Here is a 24,291-nt window from a genome sequence, read left to right as displayed (position 1 = left end):
AATATTATCGCTACATGGGACTGTATCCAAACAAAGCAAAAACTTCTGAAACAGGCAAAGGTCTGTCAAACCTAGTGTTAACTGGCTCTTGTTAAGGCTGGCCATACACATACACGCAGGGCCGGACTGGGAACAAAAATAGGCCCTGGCATTTTACAATACACAGCCCATTTTAGCCGTGGGTGTGGCTATGTGGAGGCGGGTTAAAAATGTGAGGGGCCAGATGATAATCATAGTTGAATATAATAGAGCACATAACGGGGGGGAAAAAAATATCTATCTATCTATCTATCTATATATATATATATATATATATACACACAGTATATATACATATATGTACATACACACATGCTATACAGGCTATGATCACACAGGGTATTTTAAGCGTATTTCATTTAAAAAAATGGATCTGCAAAATCGCAGAAAGATTGTGTACTTTTTTTAACAAAAATATTTTACATAATAATTCATTATATTAGAAATAGAAGCAGAACAATATTTCAGTTCATGCACAAATATACAAAATGTATGTATTTTTAATATTAACCCCTTAAGGACCAGAGTGTTTTTTGCACATCTGACCACTCTCACTTTAAGCATTAATAACTCTGGGACGCTTTTACTTTTCATTCTGATTCAAAAATTGCTTTTTCGTGAAATATTCTACTTTATGTTAGTGGTAAATTTTCGGAGATACTTGCATCATTTCTTGGTGAAAAATTCCAAAATTTGATGAAAAAATAAAACATTTTGCATTTTTCTAACTTTGAAGCTCTCTGCTTATAAGGAAAATAAATTATATATTGATTCACATATACAATATGTCTACTTTATGTTTGCATCATAAAGTAGACGTGTTTTTACTTTTGGAAGACATCAGAGGGCTTCAAAGTTCAGCAGCAATTTTCCAATTTTTCACAAAATTTTCAAAATCGGAATTTTTCAGGGACCAGTTCAGTTTCGAAGTGGATTTGAAGGGCCTTGATATTAGAATCCAGGTAGAGAAAACAGACATCGTTGCACATCTACAATTTGTATTTTGATCTACTTGCTTCTCAGCATAAATTCAAAAACTAACAGGTTGTTAGTATACATTTTTGATCAAAAAGTACATGCCCACTTGCCACGTCATGGTCACCTATTTAGAGTGGGTCCCTAATGTCCCTAGCATAAAATGGCGTAGTGCTGGGTGGCGACAACCACCGCTGCAACACCAATTCCCACAGGGGGGGGGGGGGGGGACGATCCACTGGCAGAGCAGCCCCAATGCCACTCAAACCAGTCACAGGGCTGCCCTGCCCCACAGACACGGTGCCACGGCACCAATGGACACCGCACAGCACCACACCAGTGTGAACAAGACGCAAAAGCTCACTTACCATGTGCTCCCAGAAAGACTGGGAGGCTGCTAGAAATGAAGAGGCCCTGTGTAGCAACCTGCTACTTTATATAGGGTTGGGCTGAGGGGCTGGGGCAGAGTGCAGACACAAGTGAAATAAAAAAAAGGTGAGGATTGAAACACAATGTGAATCAAGGTAGAGAAAACAGACATGGTGCACATCTACAATCTGCATTTTGATCTACTTGCTTCTCAGCATAAATTCAAAAACTAACAGGTTGTTAGTATACATTTTGATCAAAAAGTATAAGTCCACTCGCCATGTCAAGGCCACCTATTTAGAGTAGGTCCCTAATGTCCCTGGCAGAGCAGCCCCAATGACACTCAAACCAGTTACAGGGCCGCACTTCCCACAGACACGGTACCACGGAGCAATGGACGCTGCACAGCACCACACCAGTGTGAACAAGGTGCAAAAGCTGTTCGTTTTTGAATTTATGCTGAGAAACAAGTAGATCAAAATACAAAATGTAGATGTGCGACCATGTCTGTTTTCTCTACCTGAATTCACATTGTGTATTCTATCCCCTCCTTATTTTTGCTTTAACTTGGTTTGCACTCTGCCCTACCCCCTCAGCCCAACTGTATATAAAGTAGCAAGTAGCTACACAGGGTCTTTTCATTTCTGGCAGCCTCCCAGTCTGACTGGAAGCACATGTAACTGAACTTTTGCACCTTGTTCACACTAGTGTGGTGCTGTGCGGAGTTTCCTGCTAACACCCAGAGTGGGGGGACATTCTGGGGGTTCAATAGGGGAATCTCGTCCCTCATATACTCTACGCTTTCAAATGTCCCCGGAGGTACTCTCGCAAGTTTGTTCCACGCCATACCACGCCCGCTTCGAGGGAATATACTGGCGGAAGATAAGTCTCCCCTTAAAACTGATAAGAGACTCATCTACCGAGAGCTCCCTGAGGGGTACGTAGGCCTCCCAAAATTTGGCCCCAAAGTGATCTATTACCAGCCTCACTTTGTAAGGCCATTCATAGGCGGGACCAACTCAGGGGGGGGGGGAACTTGGTGCATTATCAGCATAATGCAGGCATTTCCGAATGACCTCGAACCGCCTCCGTGCCATTGCCATACTGTAAAGCGGGGTCTGGTAGAGGACGTCCCCGCTCCAGTACTGCCTGACACTTGGTTTTTTGACCAGGCCCATATGCAGCATAAGGCGTAACAATCCATTGGGCATAGCCAAAAGCGAATCAGGGTGGTGGGCAATGAACTGTTGGGCGTACAAGTTCATTTGCTCCACTATTAGATTGACAAAGCTGTCACTGAAATAAAAACAAAAATAGTCAATTTCAGTGTATCCAGCAGTGTCAATCCGGATTCTTGGGTCGCAAATAAACTCAGGAATCTGTGGCTGATAACCCTCTGGGGGTCTTTGGACAGGATAGGATCTTATGTAGAATATGTTAACATTTTGCTTTGGTCAATAAAACATTCATCCTAAATATCAAAGAATCGGACAGTTCACTAACAATAATGATTGTGATAGACATTTCTAGTGACAAAATAGTCCAAACCAGCTCATAGGTCTATAGCTAAATGTACAGTTTAAGGGTATGTTCACACATACAGGATCCTGCACAGATTTGATGCGCAGGCATTTATAACTGCAGATTAGAAGCTGTGCTCAGTCATTTAGTTTACATTGAAATCTGCAGCAGAAAATCCTGTGCATTGCTACCACCCCTCCCCTTTGGGTGCTGTCCTGCTGTTACCTTTCTAGTGCACCTGTTGTTACTTTTATTTGCACCAAAGCAGGTGAAACAGATTACAGATTGCTTATGATTCATAACTGGACAGATTGGTGTCACTGAAGACAAAATTACTTGCGAATTGAGATATATGGACAAGTTTAAGTATTCTCTTTCAAGGAGTTCTGTAGTGAAATATAAGCTATCCCCTATACAAAGGATAGGGGATAAGTTATAAATCACAGGGGGTTTGATCCCTGGGATCCCCCACATTCTCCTGAATTGAGCCCCGGCAGTCTGCTGGAAGGGGGTGTGCCAACCCCCGCATGGAGCGGCGACCGACAAGCTCCCTCCATGTATTCCGTAGAGATATATGGAGGGGCGTGTTGGCCACCGCTTCCTGCGGGGGGTCGGAATGTCCACTTCCGGCAGACTGCCGGGGCCCCGTTCAGGAGATGGCAGGGAGGTCCCAGAGGTCGGAACCCCACGATCTATTACTTATCCCCTATCCATTTCACTGCACTACTCCTTTAACCCCTTAAGGACGCAGGACGTAAATGTACGTCCTGGTGAGGTGGTACTTAACGCACCAGGACGTACATTTACGTCCTAAGCATAACCGCGGGCATCGGAGCGATGCCCGTGTCATGCGCGGCTGATCCCGGCTGCTGATCGCAGCCAGGGACCCGCCGGCAATGGCCGACGCCCGCGATCTCGCGGGCGTCCGCCATTAACCCCTCAGGTGCCGGGATCAATACAGATCCCGGCATCTGCGGCAGTTCGCGATTAAAATGAACGATCGGATCGCCCGCAGCGCTGCTGCGGGGATCCGATCATTCATAATGCCGCACGGAGGTCCCCTCTCCTTCCTCCGTGCGGCTCCCGGCGTCTCCTGCTCTGGTCTGTGATCGAGCAGACCAGAGCAGGAGATGACCGAAAACACTGATCTGTTCTATGTCCTATACATAGAACAGATCAGTATTAGCAATCATGGTATTGCTATGAATAGTCCCCTATGGGGACTATTCAAGTGTAAAAAAAAAAGTAAAAAAATTTAAAAGTAAAAGTAAAAAAAAAAGTGAAAAATCCCCTCCCCCAATAAAAAAGTAAAACGTCCGTTTTTTCCTATTTTACCTCCAAAAAGCGTAAAAAACATTTTTTATAGACATATTTGGTATCGCCGCGTGCGTAAATGTCCGAACTATTAAAATAAAATGTTAATGATCCCGTACGGTGAACGGCGTGAACGAAAAAAAATTTAAAAAGTCCAAAATTCCTACTTTTTTAATACATTTTATTAAAAAAAAAATTATAAAAAATTTATTAAAAGTTTTTTATATGCAAATGTGGTATAAAAAAAAAGTACAGATCATGGCGCAAAAAATGAGCCCCCATACCGCCGCTTATACGGAAAAATAAAAAAAGTTATAGGTCATCAAAATAAAGGGATTATAAACTTTTTTTTTTAAGCGCAACAATAATATAAAAGTATATAATAATGGGTATCATTTTAATCGTATTGACCCTCAGAATAAAGAACACATGTCATTTTTACCAGAAATTGTACGGCGTGAAAACAAAACCTTCCAAAATTAGCAAAATTGCGTTTTTCGTTTTAATTTCCCCACAAAAATAGTGTTTTTTGGTTGCGCCATACATTTTATGATATAATGAGTGATGTCATTACAAAGGACAACTGGTCGCGCAAAAAACAAGCCCTCATACTAGTCTGTGGATGAAAATATAAAAGTTATGATTTTTAGAAGGCGAGGAGGAAAAAATGAAAACGTAAAAATTAAATTGTCTGAGTCCTTAAGGCCAAAATGGGCTGAGTCCTTAAGGGGTTAAGCAGTGTAGAAAAAAAACATAACAAAAACTATGACTATTAAGGTAAGTATGCAGAATTGCTTATATATGAACCATAAAAGTAAAGTTATACAAATACTGCATAAAGAGAGCAATTTGTTGTGGCACAATAGAATACAGTAATTATAGTATAAAACAAAGGAAACCCAGAAGAGATAAGAGAGGTCGGAAATGGTATTTGTTATAGTTATAGGATAGTACTTGATGTTACAAAAGCAACGCTGATCAAGGATCTCAATAAAAAACTGCAAAAAGAACATTACGTTCTGTATACAAGTCACTTACCAAACACAAGTAAGTGAATATATATACCGTAATTCAATAAGCAAAAAAAATCCATCTAGTTCAATCTACCTTTCTGCAGTGTTGAAACAGAGGAAGGGGAAAAAAAACGCTAACTATGATGTCAAAGACAATTTATTTTTTTAGTTTGGGGAATTCCTTTCCAACTCAGGTTCAGGAAAGAAATAAAGAGGCAGTACATAAGGTTAGTACATCGACGCTTGACTTTGATTTGGTAGCGAGTAGGAACAGGGAGGCACACATGCCTATTTTTTTTTACTAAAAAATTGTATCTTCCCTCAATCAAAAAAAAATAAAAATAAATACAGATATATAAATAAAGAGAAAGAAAAAATAAAAATAAAATATAAAAAAAATTAAAATTAAAAGAAAGAAAAATAGAAATACATGTCATCTTCCTAAGGCCTTGTTCACACAGCAACATTTCTAATCAGAATCAGGTGGGAAATACAGCTCAGAAATTCTGTTGCAGCAGAGTCTCATTTATTTCAATGGGATTTTGTTGCACCGTGCACACGGCAGAATTTCCGCACCGGAAACATCTGCCATATAAATTCAAATAATGGCCTCTGCAGAAAGATGTGACATGTCAATTCTTTCTGTGGAATCCGCTCGGAAATGCATTGACATCTATGAAGACGGTGCTTTAATGAGTGGTCCTAGAGCCAGCATGTTCTGCCAGCGCCCAACATCTGTGGAATGTCTGCCGGAAATTTTCTGGCCAGAAACTCTGGTGAAATTACGCCATGTGAACTTAGCCTTACTATGAAACAGGAATAAACATATCTAACTCTTCCTGAAGTCCAGAGACTATGACTAGTAAAAAGGTGTTAGCCTGAATGATCTTGTCTTGCAATCTAAACAAAATAAATCCTACTGCTTGAGGCTTTCACATAAGAAGAAGAGCAATGATATTACCAGATGTTTAACTGATAAATATCAACAGGGGTGAAACCATTATTTTAGCTTTCAAAAGAACACGAGATTCTATACAATGTTCGGTATTGAAGTCAGATTTACAAAGCTCCACATTCAGTTTTAGAACTCACCTGGAGGTTATAGTCTTGCAGGATTTTAACAAGCGAGTCCCTCAAATTAGGAATCTCCATTCCCTCTTTAATCCGGTGAATCAGAAGGATCGGATCAACATGGGTCCCAATGTTATTTAACAATCCAGTTATGAATGCTGTTCATAGAAATACAAGGCACGTTGTGAGAGTTTAATGGAAACAGTACAGTATTTTAAACAAAAACTTTTGGACTTAGGAGAGGTCCCAAGCCCATTTTCCTGAACAAGTAGATTCTGTAGTCTAACTTCTTTATGTTTTACATACATATGACAAGGTCAATTCAAGATGAAAATAGCATACCCCGGTCAGATGGAGAGAGACACGGGTACGCATGACTAAGGGGACGTGCCTCTGAAACATAGAATGGCAGGTTTGTACTCCTGTCTCTCTCCACCTGACCGAGGTATGCTAGTTTCATCTTGCATTATGAATAACGGCACTCATATGTCTGAATACTGACTATATTGTCAAGAATTGAACAAACAAATGAAAGATTTATCATCGGTATAAAAGTATGGACATTATGCTTTACTCTACCTGTCTGCAGTACTAACGGGGTTTTAAAGGGGTTCTCCGGTGCTTAGACATCTTATCCCCTATCCAAAGGATAGGGGATAAGATGCCTGATCGCGGGAGTCCCGCCGCTGGGGACCCCCGGGACCTTGCACGCGGCACCCCATTTGTAATCAGTCCCCAGAGCGTGTTCGCTCCATGTCTGATTACGGACGACCACAAGGCCGGCGCCGTGTGACGTCACGCCTCCGCCCCCGTGTGACGTCATATGCCGCCGGCCTTGTGGTGGTCCGTAATCAGACATGGAGCGAACACGCTCCGGGGACTGATTACAAACGGGGTGCCGCATGCAAGATCCTGGGGGTCCCCAGTGGTGGGACTCCCGCGATCAGGCATCTTATCCCCTATCCTTTGGATAGGGGATAAGATGTCTAAGCACCGGAGAACCCCTTTAAGTGATTTTTAACCTGGCATGGTTGTTGGTGCCAGACTAGCTGGTCTGAGTATTTAAAGGGTAGCTCCCATCATCCTATTTTTTTTTTCTGCCCCTGCCTATTGCCAGTCTATCCCTAACCCCCTCCCTGCTTTTAATTTTAATTTTTACAATATTAAAAATGCCTGGCATTGTGCTTACTACCAGGCAGACTTCCCCAGCAGGCACCACGTCACTGATGCCTGCTGGGGGGGACTTCCGCCCTTAGTTCATCTACACAGGGTGCCTCCAGCTGTTTCACCACTACAACTCCCAGCTTGCCCTGACATCTATTGGCTGTCAGGGCATGTTGGGAGTTGTAGTATTGAAACAGCTGGAGGCACCCTGTGTAGATAAACTATTAGTTAGTTACATGCGGCGCTAGCCCGTCCCCTCAGTCTCCCTCCCCCTGCGCCATACCCCGTTCCCCCCATCACAACCCCCCCCCCCCCGCATACCCCGTTCCCTCCATCACAAACCCCCCTCCCGCATACCCCGTTCCCTCATTACACTTACTGCAGAGTCCGGCAGCGGGCGTGCAGGGACAGCGGCGGCGATGAGGCAGCGATGTGCGGGAGGAGTGGCCTCCCAGCCAGTGGCCGGGGAGCCAATGCGCTCACTCCCTGCCTGTCTAATTGACAGGCAGGGAGCGAGCGCAGGCTGAATGAAAAAGGACCGATGCCCGGCCGCATCAGTCCTTTTTCAGGAGTGACGTCACGCCAGGCTGCAGCCGGCCACTAGGAGGGAGACCCCTAGTGGCCGGTTTTCAAATGTAAATTAAAGCATTTTAATAAAAAAAAAAATAAAAGTATATTAGAGATATGTTGTAGTACATAAATACTACAACATATCAAAAAATAAAGTTGGTGACAGTGCCCATTTAAAAAACTACTGATCTACTGGGATTTTCACACATAACCATCTCATTGGTCAGAAAAATAGAAAAATATCCAGTGAGTTGCAGTTGTGTGGACAAAAATGCCTTGTTGATGTTAGAGGAGCATGGCAGACTGGTTGGAAATGACAGATCGGTAACAATAACTCAAATAACCACTGGTTACAACCAAGATATGCAGAATACAATCTCTGAATGCACAACACATTGAACCTTAAAGCAGATGAGCTACAGCAGCCTAAGAACACACCGGATGTCATTTCTGTCATGTAAGATCAGGAAACTGAGGCTACAATTTGAACATGCTTAGCAAATTAAGGCAAAGAAAGACTAAAAGAACATTGCCTGGTCTGATGAGCCTCGATTCCAGCTGCGACCTTCAGATGGCTGGGTCAGAATATGCTGTAAACAACATGAAATTGATCCTTGTATCAATGGTGCAAGCTCGTAGTGTAGGTGAAATGGTGTGTGAGATATTATTTTATGGCCCATTTTGGCCCCTCAGTACCAGTTGAGCATTGTTTAAACGCAAAAGGCTACCTGAGTATTGTTGTGACCCTGCCCATCCCTTATGGCCACAGTGTACACATCTTCTGGTGGCTACTATGAACAGGATAATGCACCATGTCACAAAGCTCACATCATCTCAAATCAGTTTCTTGAACATGACAATAAGTTCACTGGACTCCAATGGCCTCCATAGTCACCAGATCTCAATCCAATAGAGAACCTTTTGTATGTGGTGGAAAGGGAGATTCGCATCATGGATGTTCAGATGACTAATCTACAGCAAATGCGTGAAATCACTGTGTTCAATTTCCAGCACCTTGTAGAAAGTATGCCAGGAAAGATGAAGGCAGTTCAAAAGGCAAGTCAGCCAACCCGCTACTAGCAAGGTGTACCTAATAAAGTGGCCAGTAAGTGTATATGCTCTAGTTTTTAAAGTTTTTCCCACTTTAGGTGAGATTCCTTAACATTGTTAACAATTACAAATAAATATATTAGATTATAGTTTATACAAAATACAAATTACTGTTATATTGTTTTAAACTTGTAACGGTAGATTTCATTCAAAAAGAAAAGAAAAAAAAACATCGAAAATAATCCAGTTCAAAAACCTAAAAAATGCATCTACCAAATCTACTGTGACAATGACAAACTTTTAAGAAGCACTCCAGTTTTTTTGTAAAAGAAAGAAGAAAGCACAGCTCATGTTCTTTGATTCAATGCAGGCTTCTTTTTTCAGGTTGCAACTGAACACATGTTCTGGCGGGGCGCCAGGAGCGAGCGTGTGGGACAGGTCCCACACGCTCGCTCCTGGCGCCCCACCAGAACATGTGTTTGGCCGCAACCGGAATAAAGAAGCCTGCATTGAATAAAAGAACGTGAGTGCCCCCGTGCTTTCTTCTTTCTTTTATTGTTGAGATTGCCTTTTCTCTACACGGGTAGAGCACCGGGTGTGATTCTAAGCTGCTACAGTTGCTGCCGCTGCATTAGCCATGAGAACATTCAAGCACCATACACATTACCTTACCAGTGCCAGCGCCTATATGTTGTTTCTCACTCCAGTTTTTTTTGCCTAAATCATGGACACTCGCCATCACTAGGTAACGGTGTCATGTGATCACCAATGTGTCACAGAATTTCGCTGAAATTCTAGCCCCATTCATTTCAATTGGATTCCGCTAAGGAATTCTGCAAAATATAAGACTGAATGCGGGAAGCAGAATTTTTTGCTGCTGAAATTCTGCTGTCTGTATGGGACTGTGGAATCCCCTTCAAATCAATTTGATGTAAATTAGGGTGGAATTTCCACCTGAATTACGCACGGAAATTCCACAGTGTGAACATAGCCTTATAAGGTGCAGTGATCAAACAATGGACACACTCTGCAAAGCCAGAGGATTCATGGGAAATGTAAGCAACATTAGGAATTCATTTCTGTGATGGAATTTCAAACCTGAACGGCTGCAAACCCATGTTTGCTACATGAGCTAAACAGGTAAGCACAAGGCATACACAAGAACTTCTACATTATCTAATAATATTCCGTTGCATACGGTGTATTTTTTTTCCCAGAGTGCTTCTTTATTATTGCCTTTCTCTGCCAATTGTTTTATATTGGAGATGTATGCAGGATTTCCAATATGACTGTACTCTGGAAGTAAACATATTTGAGTAAACAATATTCATAGCTGCCACTTCCTTAAATTATGAAAGCAATATTGTGCTTCAGCCGCACTGTATCTTGGCTAAATAACAGGGAAGGGCTAAGACCATGAATCTCTCCAACATACATTACACAGACAACATCCACACACTTTCATTTATAGCCCAACTAATATTAACTGGAACGGGAGAAACAAGAATTATCAATAATGACATAAAAAAAACGTTTAACATAACCAGAAAAATAGGGAATTATGACTACTGTACTAGTAGGTGATTATAAAATAAGAAATAACAGTAGATAGTGGTAGGTAATAGTAAAATAAATCATAATAAGTGTACAAATACTGAGAGCACTCTTGTTTAGGACCTGTACTCACTGGCCTGTAAAAATATATATCATAAAAGTATCTACTACTGTATATAGATTCTCAGGTACTTGAAAAGGTTTCTATGCCTGTATGTTTATAACAGGTAAAAGTCATACATCTTAAATACCCAATGCCTACTGTTGGCCAGACAGAGGCAAAACCATGAAAAACAGGGAATTAATAAATGAATATACAATAAGTATAAGAATATATGATATATATATATATATATATATATATATATAGGCCCTTGCTATAGTATATACAAGTTTTCACATATTCTTATAATCCCAATAGTAAATAGAGCAGAATCATGCTGGTCTGGAACAACATTTCACAACACTCTTAGAAAATCAGGGCCATAGTTTTACTGGGAAATTTCCAGGATAACTTGTGATTTATAGATGGAATTCTCAGCTCCTTCTGGGCTAAATAGTCAAGTAGGCGGTCTTGCTCAGTGATTAACCTCTTAAGGACCAGGCCATTTTACACCTTAGGACCAGAGCCTTTTTTGAACATCTGACCACTGTCACTTTAAACATTAATAACTCTGGAATGCTTTTACCTATCATTCTGATTCCGAGATTGTTTTTTCGTGACATATTCTACTTGATGTTATTGGTAAAATTTTGTCGATACTTGCATCGTTTCTTAGTGAAAAATTCCAAAATTTGATGAAAAAATTGAAAATTTTGCATTTTTCTAACTTTGAAGCTCTCTGCTTGTAAGGAAAATGGATATTCCAAATCATTTTTTTTAAATTCACATATACAATATGCCTACTTTATGTTTGCATCATAAAATGTACGTGTTTTTACTTTTGGAAGACACCAGAGGGCTTCAAAGTTCAGCAGCAATTTTCCAATTTTTCACAAAATTTCCAAAATCACAATTTTTCAGGGACCAGTTCAGGTTTGAAGTGGATTTGAAGGGTCTTCATATTAGAAATACCCCACAAATGACCCCATTATAAAAACTGCAGCCCCCAAAGTATTCAAAATGACATTCAGTTAGCATTTTAACCCTTTAGGTGTTTCACAGGAATAGCAGCAAAGTGAAGGAGAAAATTCACAATCTTCATTTTTTACACTCGCATGTTCTTGTAGACCCAATTTTTTAATTTTTACAAGGGGGTAAAAGGAGAACATTTATATTTATATTTGTAGCCCAATGTGTCTCGAGTAAGCACATACCTCATATGTCTATGTAAAGTGTTCGGCGGGCGCAGTAGAGGGCTCAGAAGCGAAGGAGTGACGAGGGGATTTTGGAGAGTACGTTTTTCTGAAATGGTTTTTGGGGGGCATGTTGCATTTAGGAAGCCCCTATGGTGCCAAAACAGCAAAAATTCCCCACATGGCATACCATTTTGGAAACTAGACCCCTTGAGGAACGTAACAAGGAATAAAGTGAGCCTTAATACCCAACAGGTGTTTCACGACTTTTGCATATGTAAAAAAAAATTAAAATAAATTTCACAAAAATGTGTGTTTCCCCCCAAATTTCACATTTATGCAAGGGTTAATAGCAGAAAATACCCCCCAAAATTTGTAACCCCATCGCTTCTGAGTATGGAGGTACCCCATAAGTTGACCTGAAGTGCACTATGGGCGAACTACAATGCTCAGAAGAGAAGGAGTCATATTTGGCTTTTTGAGAGCAAATTTTGCTCGGGGGGCATGTCACATTTAGGAAACCCCTATGGTGCCAGGACAGCAAAATAACCCCCACATGGCATACCATTTTGGAAACTAGGAACTTGAGGAACGTAACAAGGGGTACAGTGAGCATTTACTCCCCCACTGGTGTCTGTCAGATCTTTGGAACAGTGGGCTGTACAACATTTTTAATTTGCACAGCCGACTGTTCCAAAGATCTGTCAGACACCAGTGGGGGGGGTAAATTTTCACTGCACCCCTCATTACATTCCGTTAGGGGTGTAGTTTCCGAAATGGGGTCACATGTGGGGTTTTTTTTTTTTTTTGCGTTTGTCAAAACCGCTGTAACAATCAGCCACCCCTGTGAAAATCACCTCAAATGTACATGGCGCACTCTCCCTGCTGGGCCTTGTTGTGCGCCCCCAGAGCACTTTGCGCCCACATATGGGGTATCTCCGTAGTCGGGAGAAATTGCATTACAAATTTTTTCCCTTTTACCTCTTGTCAAAATGAAAAGTATGGGGCAACACCAGCATGTTAGTGTAAAAAATTTATTTTTTTACACTAACATGCTGGTGTAGACCCCAACTTCACCTTTTCATAAGGGGTGAAAGGAGAAAAAGCCCCCAAAATTTGTAGTGCTATTTCTCCCGAGTACGGCGATACCCCATATGTGGCCCTAAACTGTTGCCTTGAAATACGACAGGGCTCCAAAGTGAGAGCGCCATGTGCATTTGAGGCCTGAATTAGGGATTTGCATAGGGGTATTCTACGCCAGTGATTCCAAAACAGGGTGCCTCCAGCTGTTGCAAAACTTCCAGCATGCCTGGACAGTCAACGGCTGTCCGGCAATACTGGGAGTTGTTGCTTTGCAACAGCTGGAGGCTCCATTTTGAAAACAGTGGCGTACCAGACGTTTTTCATTTTTATTGGGGAGGGGAGGGGGGCTGTGTAGGAGTATGTGTATATGTAATGTTTTTTACTTTTTATTTTATTTTGTCTTAGTGTAGTGTAGTGTTTTTAGGGTACAGTCACACGGGCGGAGGGTTACAGCAAGTTTCCCGCTGCGAGTTTGAGCTGCCGCGCAAAATTTGCTGCATTGCAAACTTGCAGCCTGATACTCACTGTAAGCCCCCTGCCCATGTGAATGTATCCTGTACATTCACAGGGGGGGGAACCTCCAAGCTGTTGCAAAACTACAACTCCCAGCGTGCACAGTCTATCAGTGCATTCTGGTAGTTATAGTTTTGCAACAGCTGGAGGCACATGGGTTGGGAAACACTGAGTTAGGAAACAGACAATGTTTACCAACCAGTGTGCCTCCTGTTGTTGCAAAACTACAACTCCCAGCATTCTCAGGTATGCTGGAAGTAGTAGTTCGGCAACATCTTTAGAGCCAGATGTTGCCGAACTACAACTCCCAGCATGCTTGGAGTTGTAGTTTTGCAACATCTGGAGGACTACAGTTTGTAGACCACTAATACAGTGGTTCCCAATCTGTGCCCTTCCAGATGTTGCAAAACTACAACTCCCAGTATGCCAAAACTGTCCAGGCATGCTGGGAGTTGTAGTTCTGCAACATCTGAAGGGCCAGATGTTACAGAACTACAACTCCCAGCATGCCTGGACAGTAAGGGCATGCTGAGGATGTGTAGTTTTGCAACATCTGGAAGGGCACAGTGGTCTCCAAACTGTGGACCTTCAGATGTTGCAAAACTACAACTCCCAGCATGCCCAGACGCCAAGGGCTGTCTGGGCATGCTGGGAGTTGTAGTATACAGGGTCCCAATACAGCAATGCATGTCGCTTTACGGCGACGTGCATTGCTGTAAAGGGCCCGACCGCGGCTGAAGATCAACTCACCTGTCGCCGCCATTGCCGGGATCCGGGTCTTCAGGGACGAGGTAAGTACCGGGGCCGGGCCCCAGCACTCCCCCGTCCCCCGCCGCGTCCTCCGGTCTTCCTCCCGTCCTCTCCGGACTTTCAGGGGCCGGGCAGGGTGGGAAGAAGTAACCGCCCCCTCCCCCCCCCCCCACCTCGCTCCTATGCTTTAGCATGGTCCTGGCTGTCTGTGACAGCCGGGATCATGCAAAATTACCGGGCGGTCGGGTCCCAGAGACCCGATCAGCCCGGTATCGCCGCAGATCGCAAGGGCGATTTCCTACATGGCCCCCCTCGGCGTTTGCCCTGGATGCCTGCTGAAGGATTTCAGCAGGCATCCGGTTCCGATCTCTGCCCGGCGAGCGGCAGGGACCGGAAAAGGCCATGACGTAGTGGGACGTCATTGGTCCTTAAGGCCCAGGGTGCCATGACGTCCCAGGACGTCATTGGTCCTTAAGAGGTTAAAGGGGTACTCTGCTGCTCAACATTTGGAACAAACTGTTCCGAACGCTGGAGCCTGGAGCTCGTAACGTCATAGCCCCGCCCCCTCATGCCGTCACGCCCCACCCCCTCAATGCAAGTCTATGGGAGGGTGCGTGATGGCTGTCACGTCCCCTCCCATAGACTTGAATTGAGGGGGCAGGGCCCTTCCCATAAACTTGCTTTGAGGGGACGGGGCGTGATGTTATGAGGGGGCAGGGCTATGATTTTACAAGCTCCCGACGCCGTCTCCAGCGTTCGGAACAGATTGTTCCAAACGCTGAGCAGCGACGTGCCCCTTTAACAGCTCTATATATGTATTCACACCTATACATAGATAGCTGTCAATCAAGACACGGAGCCTGTTACCCTGCAACTTTACCCACCAAAAAATAACTCAGAACAGGAGGAGCTAAGCACCTCAATTTAATGTATAACATGCGCTGGTTCACGGAGACGCTTTTGGACCGCTGTACAGTATATAAGAAGGATTAGGATGGACAGTAAGTGAGGCACCTGAGGAAGGAGACGAAACAGCTGTAGGGGTTGTGGTGGCATAAGCGGTGCAGTTGCAATATGGGTAACATACATCTTTTTTGATATTTATATGGCAGGATTTTGTGACTATCACTTAGTGAGCTGACGCTCTGGTAATGTTAGCTGAGGCTAGGTCCATGAGGCAGTTCACTATCATAGCACCTTTCAGCAGCACAAGCACTTTACATGAATTGGCCATATATATGATTGCATAATAACACTGCACCTCCTATCCCCGCATATTTTGTTGGGTGCCTTTTTGCCTTTTTAATATTATTATTTAGTGTTCATTATGTATTTTCAATAAAATTTGTTATATTTTTGGTAATACAATTCTAGTTTTGTGTCTTTTTCACAGTACATTATTCGTAGCTACTAGAGGATTCTTTTATAATAGCAAGATAGGGGACTAGCTGTTAGCTATGATATCGTACAGTTCCGTGAGACCTTTGTGTCTAATCTTATGTATAACATGCTGCCCCCAAATTGGACCGCAAAACGTTAACAGGTTCCCTTTAAAGTGTACTTGTCATTTAAAAAAAAAAAAGGTTTGATCGGTCCATGTCTCAATGCGGAGACTCCAACGATCATTAGATCAAGCAGGGAAAAGCAATCTCCATCCAGTTGCACAAGATGGGTTGTATTATCAGTCCATGGGGCCGTCTATTGCAACTGGATGGAGATTACTGTGCACTCCCTGCTCCTTCTACTGCAGGGCGTCCCAGCACTAAGACCTCCTTTTAGTTAGGTGACAGGAACACTTTAAATCTACAGAAATCCTCCTTGTGTTACCTTTGCACTGGAAAAGGTAAAATATGCAGTGAATAAGGAGCATGCAGGGGATATGAAAATTGCAGTATGTCCTCAAATATGAAGCAGACACATTTGCTACAAGTAAACAGGGCTGGGTATAATGTTCATTTGCATGGTACTGTAAATATGCTGCAGTTTTCCATTGTAAGTTTAAAAATATATATCTTCTATGAGTGGGGTTTGTTTGTTATTGGTGCAAATAAAGACCTAAAAGGTGTAGATATTGTGGCAGTGTGGCAAGGAAAGGGTGTATTTCCCTTGCTAACTCTGGAGAATCCACCTGTGGCCTGATTAATGAGGTATCAGGAAGGGGAAGTGTGTTTAAAAGGAAAGGAAACAGAATGGTTGGGCTCTCCCTGGGAAACAGTATGCTGGCTGTTAGAGGGGGAGACACACGTGCCCTGTTTAGGTAACATGCAGAAGGCGCTGCGAGTGGTCCAAGAAGTGGTGTGAACTGTGAGTAACAGGTTGCAGGAGTCACATGTTTAACTGGCTGGGGGTAGCTCACCAGTTCGTAGTCAGGGCATGCTGATATGTGTAGTCAGTGACCAGACGGTCTAGGACTTTATTTTGTTACTGTTTATATTTTGTTTTACCTGCAACCTGTGGAAATAAAGCTGGTGAGGAGCCAGACTTGTATGCAGAACTGTGGTCTGTGGTGTTATTGTGAGGAACGTGTCCTGTGACAAGTGACCAGGACGATCCCAGAGCTAATCCCTAAGACGGATCGTCACAGTATGGATCAGGTGATACAGGTGCATGTATGAAAAACATGCATTCAGATAAAATGCTGTGCAGATTGTATACAAAAAGCTTGCAGGGAATATGCCAGAATTTGCATGAAACCTGATTTCTACAGCAGCGAATACATTCTCTATCTGCAAATATAAAATCTTAATATGGTCTAAAGATACTTTAGGCAAAGAAGTGAAGGCGATGTCTAAAATAAACAGAATTGCACATAATCTAGCTGAAGGAAATGACTGCATCCCTCACAATTCTACAGAATGCTGACAATGCAGTACTTCACACTGGCATCAGAAAAGCTGGATATACTCCAGATCAGATTCACTATTCACCAGAAGAAGACTATGGCCAGGAAGAGAAATGCCCTTGAATGTCACACAAGAGAGTATAGAAAGCAATATTCAGCACTATATGCTCTTACGTGGTTTGTCAATGGAGTATAGAATAAGGTCCTCCCACAGCTCAGCATCATCCTGCTCCTTTGCAAACTCAATAGCTTTGTCTACATTCTTTAGTTCCTCCATGATCATCTGCAATGCTCTTCGACTGTTACCCATTCTACCTGTGGAATACAAAGAATAAAGTGTTTAGGATTGTATCACCATTTAGACCTCAGTGAATGCCATGCAATAAGATATGATTCATCTATCAGTGATATACTACACATTGTAACTTGTGAGCTGCCGCTACATTTCCTTCGGTAGTCTGAAGAAACACCAAGATGGTGTGAAACAGCTGTTATCACAGTTTTGTCTGGACAGTGTGGACAAAAAAGTTTTGTCTGGACAGTGTGGACAAAAAATATACATATTTTTTAACCAATGTATATTAAAAATATACATATAATGGTATTATCTACATTATATAAAAAGTTTTTGTTGACGACAGGTACACTTTAATGTTTACTGCCATTCAGGAAGATTGAGCACCCCAGCAGTTGCCATTCTATGGCAGACACCATAGCTGCAGCAAGCCCAGTAATGCACGGCAGAGGTTCAGGGTGATTATGGCTATGCCGATCGCGGTTTCTACATAGACTACATTTCCTTCGGTCACCAAAATGTTCACCTGCATTTTTCTACACTCATCTTTTACATGAACCTTTCAGCAATGACCCATAAGTGTTTTTGATACTAGACATGAGGGACTTTTTTCTAGAGATCTCTGTTTCATGAAGCTCCAAGATAATGGCTAAAGGAGAATTGTGCAGCTGTAGGTAGGAAGGAGAAATGTTATAACTGCCAGTTCTGTTTCTAGATGTATACAATAAAGAAGACTGACAAAAATAGAGACAGGTGCTTTTGGCACAGCTGCAGGACAATCCTTGCTGAGCCTTCCTGCTGATCACCGCCTAGTGACCATGAACTGCACTGGAGTGCACAGCTAGGATTACCAAATGGACCGAGGTGCTCTCCTAAATACAGCACAAAATGCAAGGTAATGCCATGATAGAAGAAGATGCATTATATCTATTATATCTGCATATTATAGTGGAGGATGGGAGTGCAGGACACTGTGGATGCTAGCGTCCACAGCATCTTGCACTCCCCGTTCTCCACTATAATTGCTTTTGTCGGTCTGGATTTTACTGCAATAAAGTGAAGTTTGATACATGTACAGTGGTGAGTGCATCCTTCAACTTCTTTTATCATACAATAAAGAAGGCTGATGTGCCAGTGGGCATGCTCTGACTGTGATGATTCTCTGCTGTTTTTATTTTTTTTTATAATTATTTTTTTTCCTTTAGTTTCAAATTACAAAATTCAAAGAGCATATCCTCATATAGATAGAGAATAGAGTCTATATACAATATTAAATTGTATTAACCTATGATTCAAATTTGGAGATCCTAAATTGATATTCTTCCTAACTGTATCCCATTTTATTTCTTTAGTTGAGCCAATCTCCTCTTCCCATTTCTGAAAACTATATTTTTTTCTTTTTTAAACTTGTCAAAGCTTTATACACATACGACATATGTCTTTTGATTATTTTACCATCTATTATTTTAATTACAATGTCAGGATAACTTGTATTTATGCATCCTCCGTTGCTAATAAACTCAATCAAGGCTTTTTTTAAACCAATGTATTCCAACCACCCTCCCTCCTTTAAATTGAATTCCTCTTTCAGTTCTATCCAGTTTTAAAATTTACTTCTCCCCCATACCTCTTTTATCCTAATACACCCCATATTATTATATAAATTTGTTTTTCCTATCTTACTTACTTCAGGAATATTCAAGTTATCCAACAATAATGCCCTATCCATTACTCCCTTAATGACAATGGATGTAAATGTCGTTAAATATCACGCCACTCTCAGATAGCAGAGATCTAAGGAAGTCAAGTTTTTCCCATTCAATCCAAAAATATATATACTTATATATATCCGGAAAATCTATTTCTCCATTCTCCTTTCTTTGACACAGATACTCCAATTTAATTCTTGTTCTTTTCCTGCCCCAAATCAATGAATACAATTTTTTATAATTTTTCTAAACAACCTAATTTCGCACCAAATTGGTGCAGATCCAAATACATACAAAATCTTTGGCATCAAAATTGACTTGATCAATATTACGGTATCTTTTCTGTTTTGGACAAATTTAAATCATTCCATATATTAACTTTTTTTTCCATTTCCTTAATTTTAAGGTATTTAACTGATGATATTTTCTCGCTTGATATATTTATTCCCAAATATTTACACTCCTCTCCTTTATTTATTACCCCTAATCCATATGTCCTTCCAATATTTTCTTTTCCCAATGGCATAATAACCGATTTCGACCAATTTATTGCCAATCCAGAAAATCTACCATAACAGATGAGCATAAGAAGATTCTCTGCTGTTATGAAGTTCATTTCCTTACTGACCTTTTGCAGGTTATTAAAAACCAAAAGAAAAATAGCAAACAGAAAAAATAATAACAGATGTTCTGTTCCATTCTATTTTAGAATGCTTTAATGCTGAAGCAGTCACATGCCATAGCACTGTCATGGAGTCAATAAACAGCCTAGTTACATGAAGAGAAGTGAATTTCTGGAAAAATAAGACCCGCCATGTTGAAAAGTATGCTTTCTAATTTATATAAGGGGATAGAACATTTTACTCCTCCGCCCTAGGTCATCTGAAGCCATACAGGAACAAGAGGAAGATCGATACAGTTCCCCTGCAATGCACCCCAGTTCTGCTCTTCATGTAGCCTGAAGTTAGTGTTGCAAGTATATGCAACCTTCACTCCAAGCTGCTCTGGCTTTGGCTAGACTGCCGCTTTGGCCATGTTTAATAGCCAAGGCTCTATGCTGCGTTCTAGCCTGATCTTGAAACTCTAATAGCAGTTTCCACTGCAATATCACTAAAGCCTGAACGATGCTCTTTAAAACTAGTTTAAAGGTGTGTACTCTGGATTTGTAAATTACTTCTATTTATAAATCTTAATCCTTCCAGTACTTAGAAGATGCTGTATGCTCAACAGGAAGTTATTTTCTTTTTAATATATTTTTCTATCTTTTCAACAGAGTCCTCCTTCAACTTTTTCCAGGTGAATGAGCACACCTCGGGTAATCCCTATTCAATAGTAATCACTTATATCACAGGATTACAGGAGAGTTGACTTGTATACACAGGTCACAGAGCATGCTAACTATACTCCCACAGAAGACAAGCCAGACTAAAAGTTCATATGGTTCATGTCATGTGGCTGATGTAAAGCAAATCACTGAATGCTATACACATAAAAAAAAGAGAAAAAAAACTTGCCCAGGCATCATAATCAAGATAATAAACGTTATAGTTACATAATTAGATAAAATCATTTAAATAGACATGTACAGACACTTAATGTAAAAAACACACCAACTGGTCCTATCCAAACCTCTGCATAAACAGTGTAAGTATGGAGCTCACTGCATAAAATAACCCCTATAACTCCTCCAGGATATATCACAACAATCAATAATGTTCCTAAAATAATGATACAATTGTACAGTAAATATCATAGGAATGAGATAAATATATTCCAGTTAAGCTCCACAGTAGCGACACTACATCAAAAAAAGATGCTGTTTCCCAAACAGTGTGCCTCCAGCTGTTGCAAAACTACAACTCCCAACATTCCCAGACATCCAAAGGATGAGAAACACTGTGGGGAATCTCCTGCTGTGGCATATCCTGTGGAAGGTATAGGGGTTATAGCGAGCTCCATACTTACCCTGTTACCTATACATATGCTTGTAACACACATGGTTTTGAACTACACTTGGCTACTGCAGGCATTTAAAGAAGCAGTAGGGGTTTGGATAGGACTGGTACATCTCTTTTTAAATTATTTTATCTGATTATACAACAATAAAGTTTATTATTCTTTTGATTATGATGTCTGCAAGTTTTTTTTGGTAACAAAGCAAGAGCTCTTAGCAACCAATTAGATTCCATCAGTTTGGTTGTTAGGGGCAACTGCTTCCCTTTTTCATTGTATAGGATTTGATAAAACAGGGAATATGGCCACCTCCATAATAATGTACATATAAATACAAAATAACATTAATGCTTATGCAGAAATATAAAATCACATCCCTTCCCCTTCATCCAACCATACCCCTTCCCTTCAATTCCTTTTTTCAACCATACTAACTATGCAACTATGTAATAAAAAAAATATTGAATATTTGAATATCCGATATTGAAATGTTCTTAAAGGGGTAGTCCAGTGGTGAAAAACGTATCCCCTATCCTAAGGATAGGGGATAAGTTTGAGATCGCGGGGGGTCCGACCGCTGGGGCCCCCTGCAATCTCTCTGTACGGGGGCCAGGCTCTCCAGCCAGATAGCGGGTGTCGACCCCCGCACGAAGCGGCGGCCGACACGCCCCCTCTCAATACATCTCAATGGCAGAGCCGGAGATTGCCGTAGGCAGCGCTTCGGCTCTGCCATAGAGTTGTATTGAGGGGGCGTGTCGGCCGCCGCTTCTGTCGGGGCTCCGTACAGGAGATCGCGGGGGGCCCCAGCGGTCGGACCCCCCGCGATCTGCAACTTATCCCCTATCCTTAGGATAGGGGACAAGTTGTTAACCACTGAGTCACCACTGGACTACTCCTTTAACTTCTTCACAAGAAAGATTTGTTCATAGAAAGTGGATATTAAAGGGGTACTCCGTTGGAAACATCTTATCCCCTATCCAAAAGACCCCCGCGATCTCCGGGCCGGCAGCGGCTGAGACCGGAACACAGAAGCTTGCAGTTTCCGCATTTGTAACGTCACGCCACACCCACTCCATTCTTGTCTATGGGAGGGGCAATGATGGCTAGTACATAGCCGTCACACCTCCTCCCATAAACATTAATAGAGGGGGCGTGACGGCTTGCATCGCCAGTCATCGGGCATGGAGCGGAGTTCGCTCCATTCACCGAATGAAAGGGGTGCGGCTGCGGAGATCGCGGGGGTCCCCAGCGGTGGGACTTCCGCGATCTGACATCTAAGATGTTTTCAGCGGAGTACCCCTCCCTTGATTTTACCAAGACCAGTAAAACTACTAAACACAATACAGTTGTGTACTTACTTAGCAAAAAAACTGTTTCTTCCACAAAATTTCTCTGGTGACAGATCTCAAGGGCCTGTAAATTAAAACAAAAAAAAATCAATAAATCAGATTATATGTTTTGTATATATGTTCTGTATGCACTGTATGTTCTATATATATATTGTATGTTCTGTATATATTGTATGTTCTGTATGCATTGAATGTTCTATATATATATATATATATATATATATATATATATATTGTATGTTATGTATATATTGTATGTTCTGTATGCATTGAATGTTCTGTATGTACAAGTGGAAAACCAAAAATGAATTTACATAATTGTAAATAACGATGAACAATAATCGTCTCATGGCTAGACCATTGAGAATCTGTGTCCATGTGATAACAGGTAAAGTATACAAGGCAACTGTCAGTGATTGTGTAAGGGCCTGTTTTTATTTGGGGGGGAGGGTGGTCTTCTCAAAAAATGCATAATGTTTGGGGAACTGAACATCTATTACATTAAATCTGGCCATGACAAAGGGGTGGTCTTTTGCAGAGGTTTTTACTGTGTACATATATTTTTCTGAAACACTTATACAATACAGTTATGTGGTTTTACTAGGCCTCTGGCTGCAATGACAATCCAAGAGCACCAACAATTGCATGGAAAAGGGATGGGGGAAATCAGGTTATACCCAACACCCCATCCAACCCTTCCGATACCACAAATGTCTAAAGCAATAGAAAACTAAATTTCAGCGATAGGTTATGATGCAGATTTCCAGTGATCCATTTAAAGCGTCCCAACAAATAATGCAAGAAAGTGGGTGCTAAAATCAATATCAGAACAATGTAAGTTAGCATGGAAAATGTGTTTGTCTATTCTGAAAACATACAACAGGCAAAATAAAATACTCTTGTTTTTCTGTGGTTCAAAGGCTGTGATCACCTCCAACAGCTAGCATGTGAGGAGTAAGGGATATGATGTACCCCATAGGCTCTGCTCAGCTGTTTTTTAGGGGACCACACGACTGGTTTAGTAAAGTCAGTTGCTGAAGTGCCACAGCCTAGATGAGCTGCCGTCACATTCAAGTGATTGGATCTCCAACCATTGATATTTTATCATGACATCATAGGGAAACCACTTTTACATTGTACTGTATTGAGTAATTGCTGATAATTCCTGATACCATCATTACAGTGTATCATTCTAGTCTTTCATTAGTAGTATTCTGTATTACTTATTAGCACAAATTTTGTAATATACAGTCTCAATAGGGTAAAAGTGGCATCTTCTAAACTTCCAACATCTTGTACTACCCTTTATCCTTGCTGCAGGCTCTCTACTAGGTCAAGACATTTCTACATTCATAAAAACAATCCAACAAGTATAAAAAAAGAAATTATTAGACAGAGAAAATGGGAAAGTTGTCGGATTGTTTGTATGAAGAATCCTACAATCAACATGGTAGACTAAACTGACAGATCAAGGAAAAAGTTTAAGAAAAGTGTGAAACAAAGAGTGGGATTGTGCAAAGTAGTAAAAGAATAACATGTACACATCTAGTGCCAGCCGACAATGACCAAATACCTTCAATATGAGAGATAATAGTTTTCTCTGACAGTAATCTGCCATCGACATATTATTTTAAAACTGTCCAGGCAAAATGGCCATTTTGTCTGACTTTTATATTTTGTTTATATCCAGCTTAATTCTCTCTCAGCCGGTGTATGAGATTTATAAGGTGTATGAGGGACCGTATGAGTGGTGAGGGGGAGACATCTGATTTATCATGGAGAACAGCACTTAAATGGACATTGTCAGATACTAAAACTTTTGATTTGTTGTAAAGCATGTATAACCAATAGGTTTTGCAAT

At 41.4% G+C, this 24,291-nt stretch overlaps 1 protein-coding gene across 2 annotated transcripts in view; it reads right to left on the bottom strand.

Moving 5' to 3' along the window:
• Window positions 1–24,291, bottom strand: part of VPS41 (VPS41 subunit of HOPS complex) — a 272,718-nt gene that overhangs the window by 5,899 nt on the left and 242,528 nt on the right. For both annotated transcript variants that reach the window (XM_056520459.1, XM_056520460.1), the window contains exons 23-25: window positions 22,440–22,494; window positions 17,299–17,439; window positions 6,324–6,460 (exon numbers count right to left, since the gene is read on the bottom strand). In XM_056520459.1, the coding sequence (XP_056376434.1) occupies window positions 6,324–6,460; window positions 17,299–17,439; window positions 22,440–22,494 (333 nt within the window). The remainder of the gene's footprint in view (window positions 1–6,323; window positions 6,461–17,298; window positions 17,440–22,439; window positions 22,495–24,291) is intronic.

The sequence above is a fragment of the Hyla sarda genome, chromosome 5 (assembly GCF_029499605.1).
Source record: "Hyla sarda isolate aHylSar1 chromosome 5, aHylSar1.hap1, whole genome shotgun sequence".
NCBI classification, from domain to species: Eukaryota; Metazoa; Chordata; class Amphibia; order Anura; family Hylidae; genus Hyla; species Hyla sarda.
Note: the sequence above shows the minus strand (reverse complement) of the source record. Positions and strands in the feature narration are given on the sequence as shown.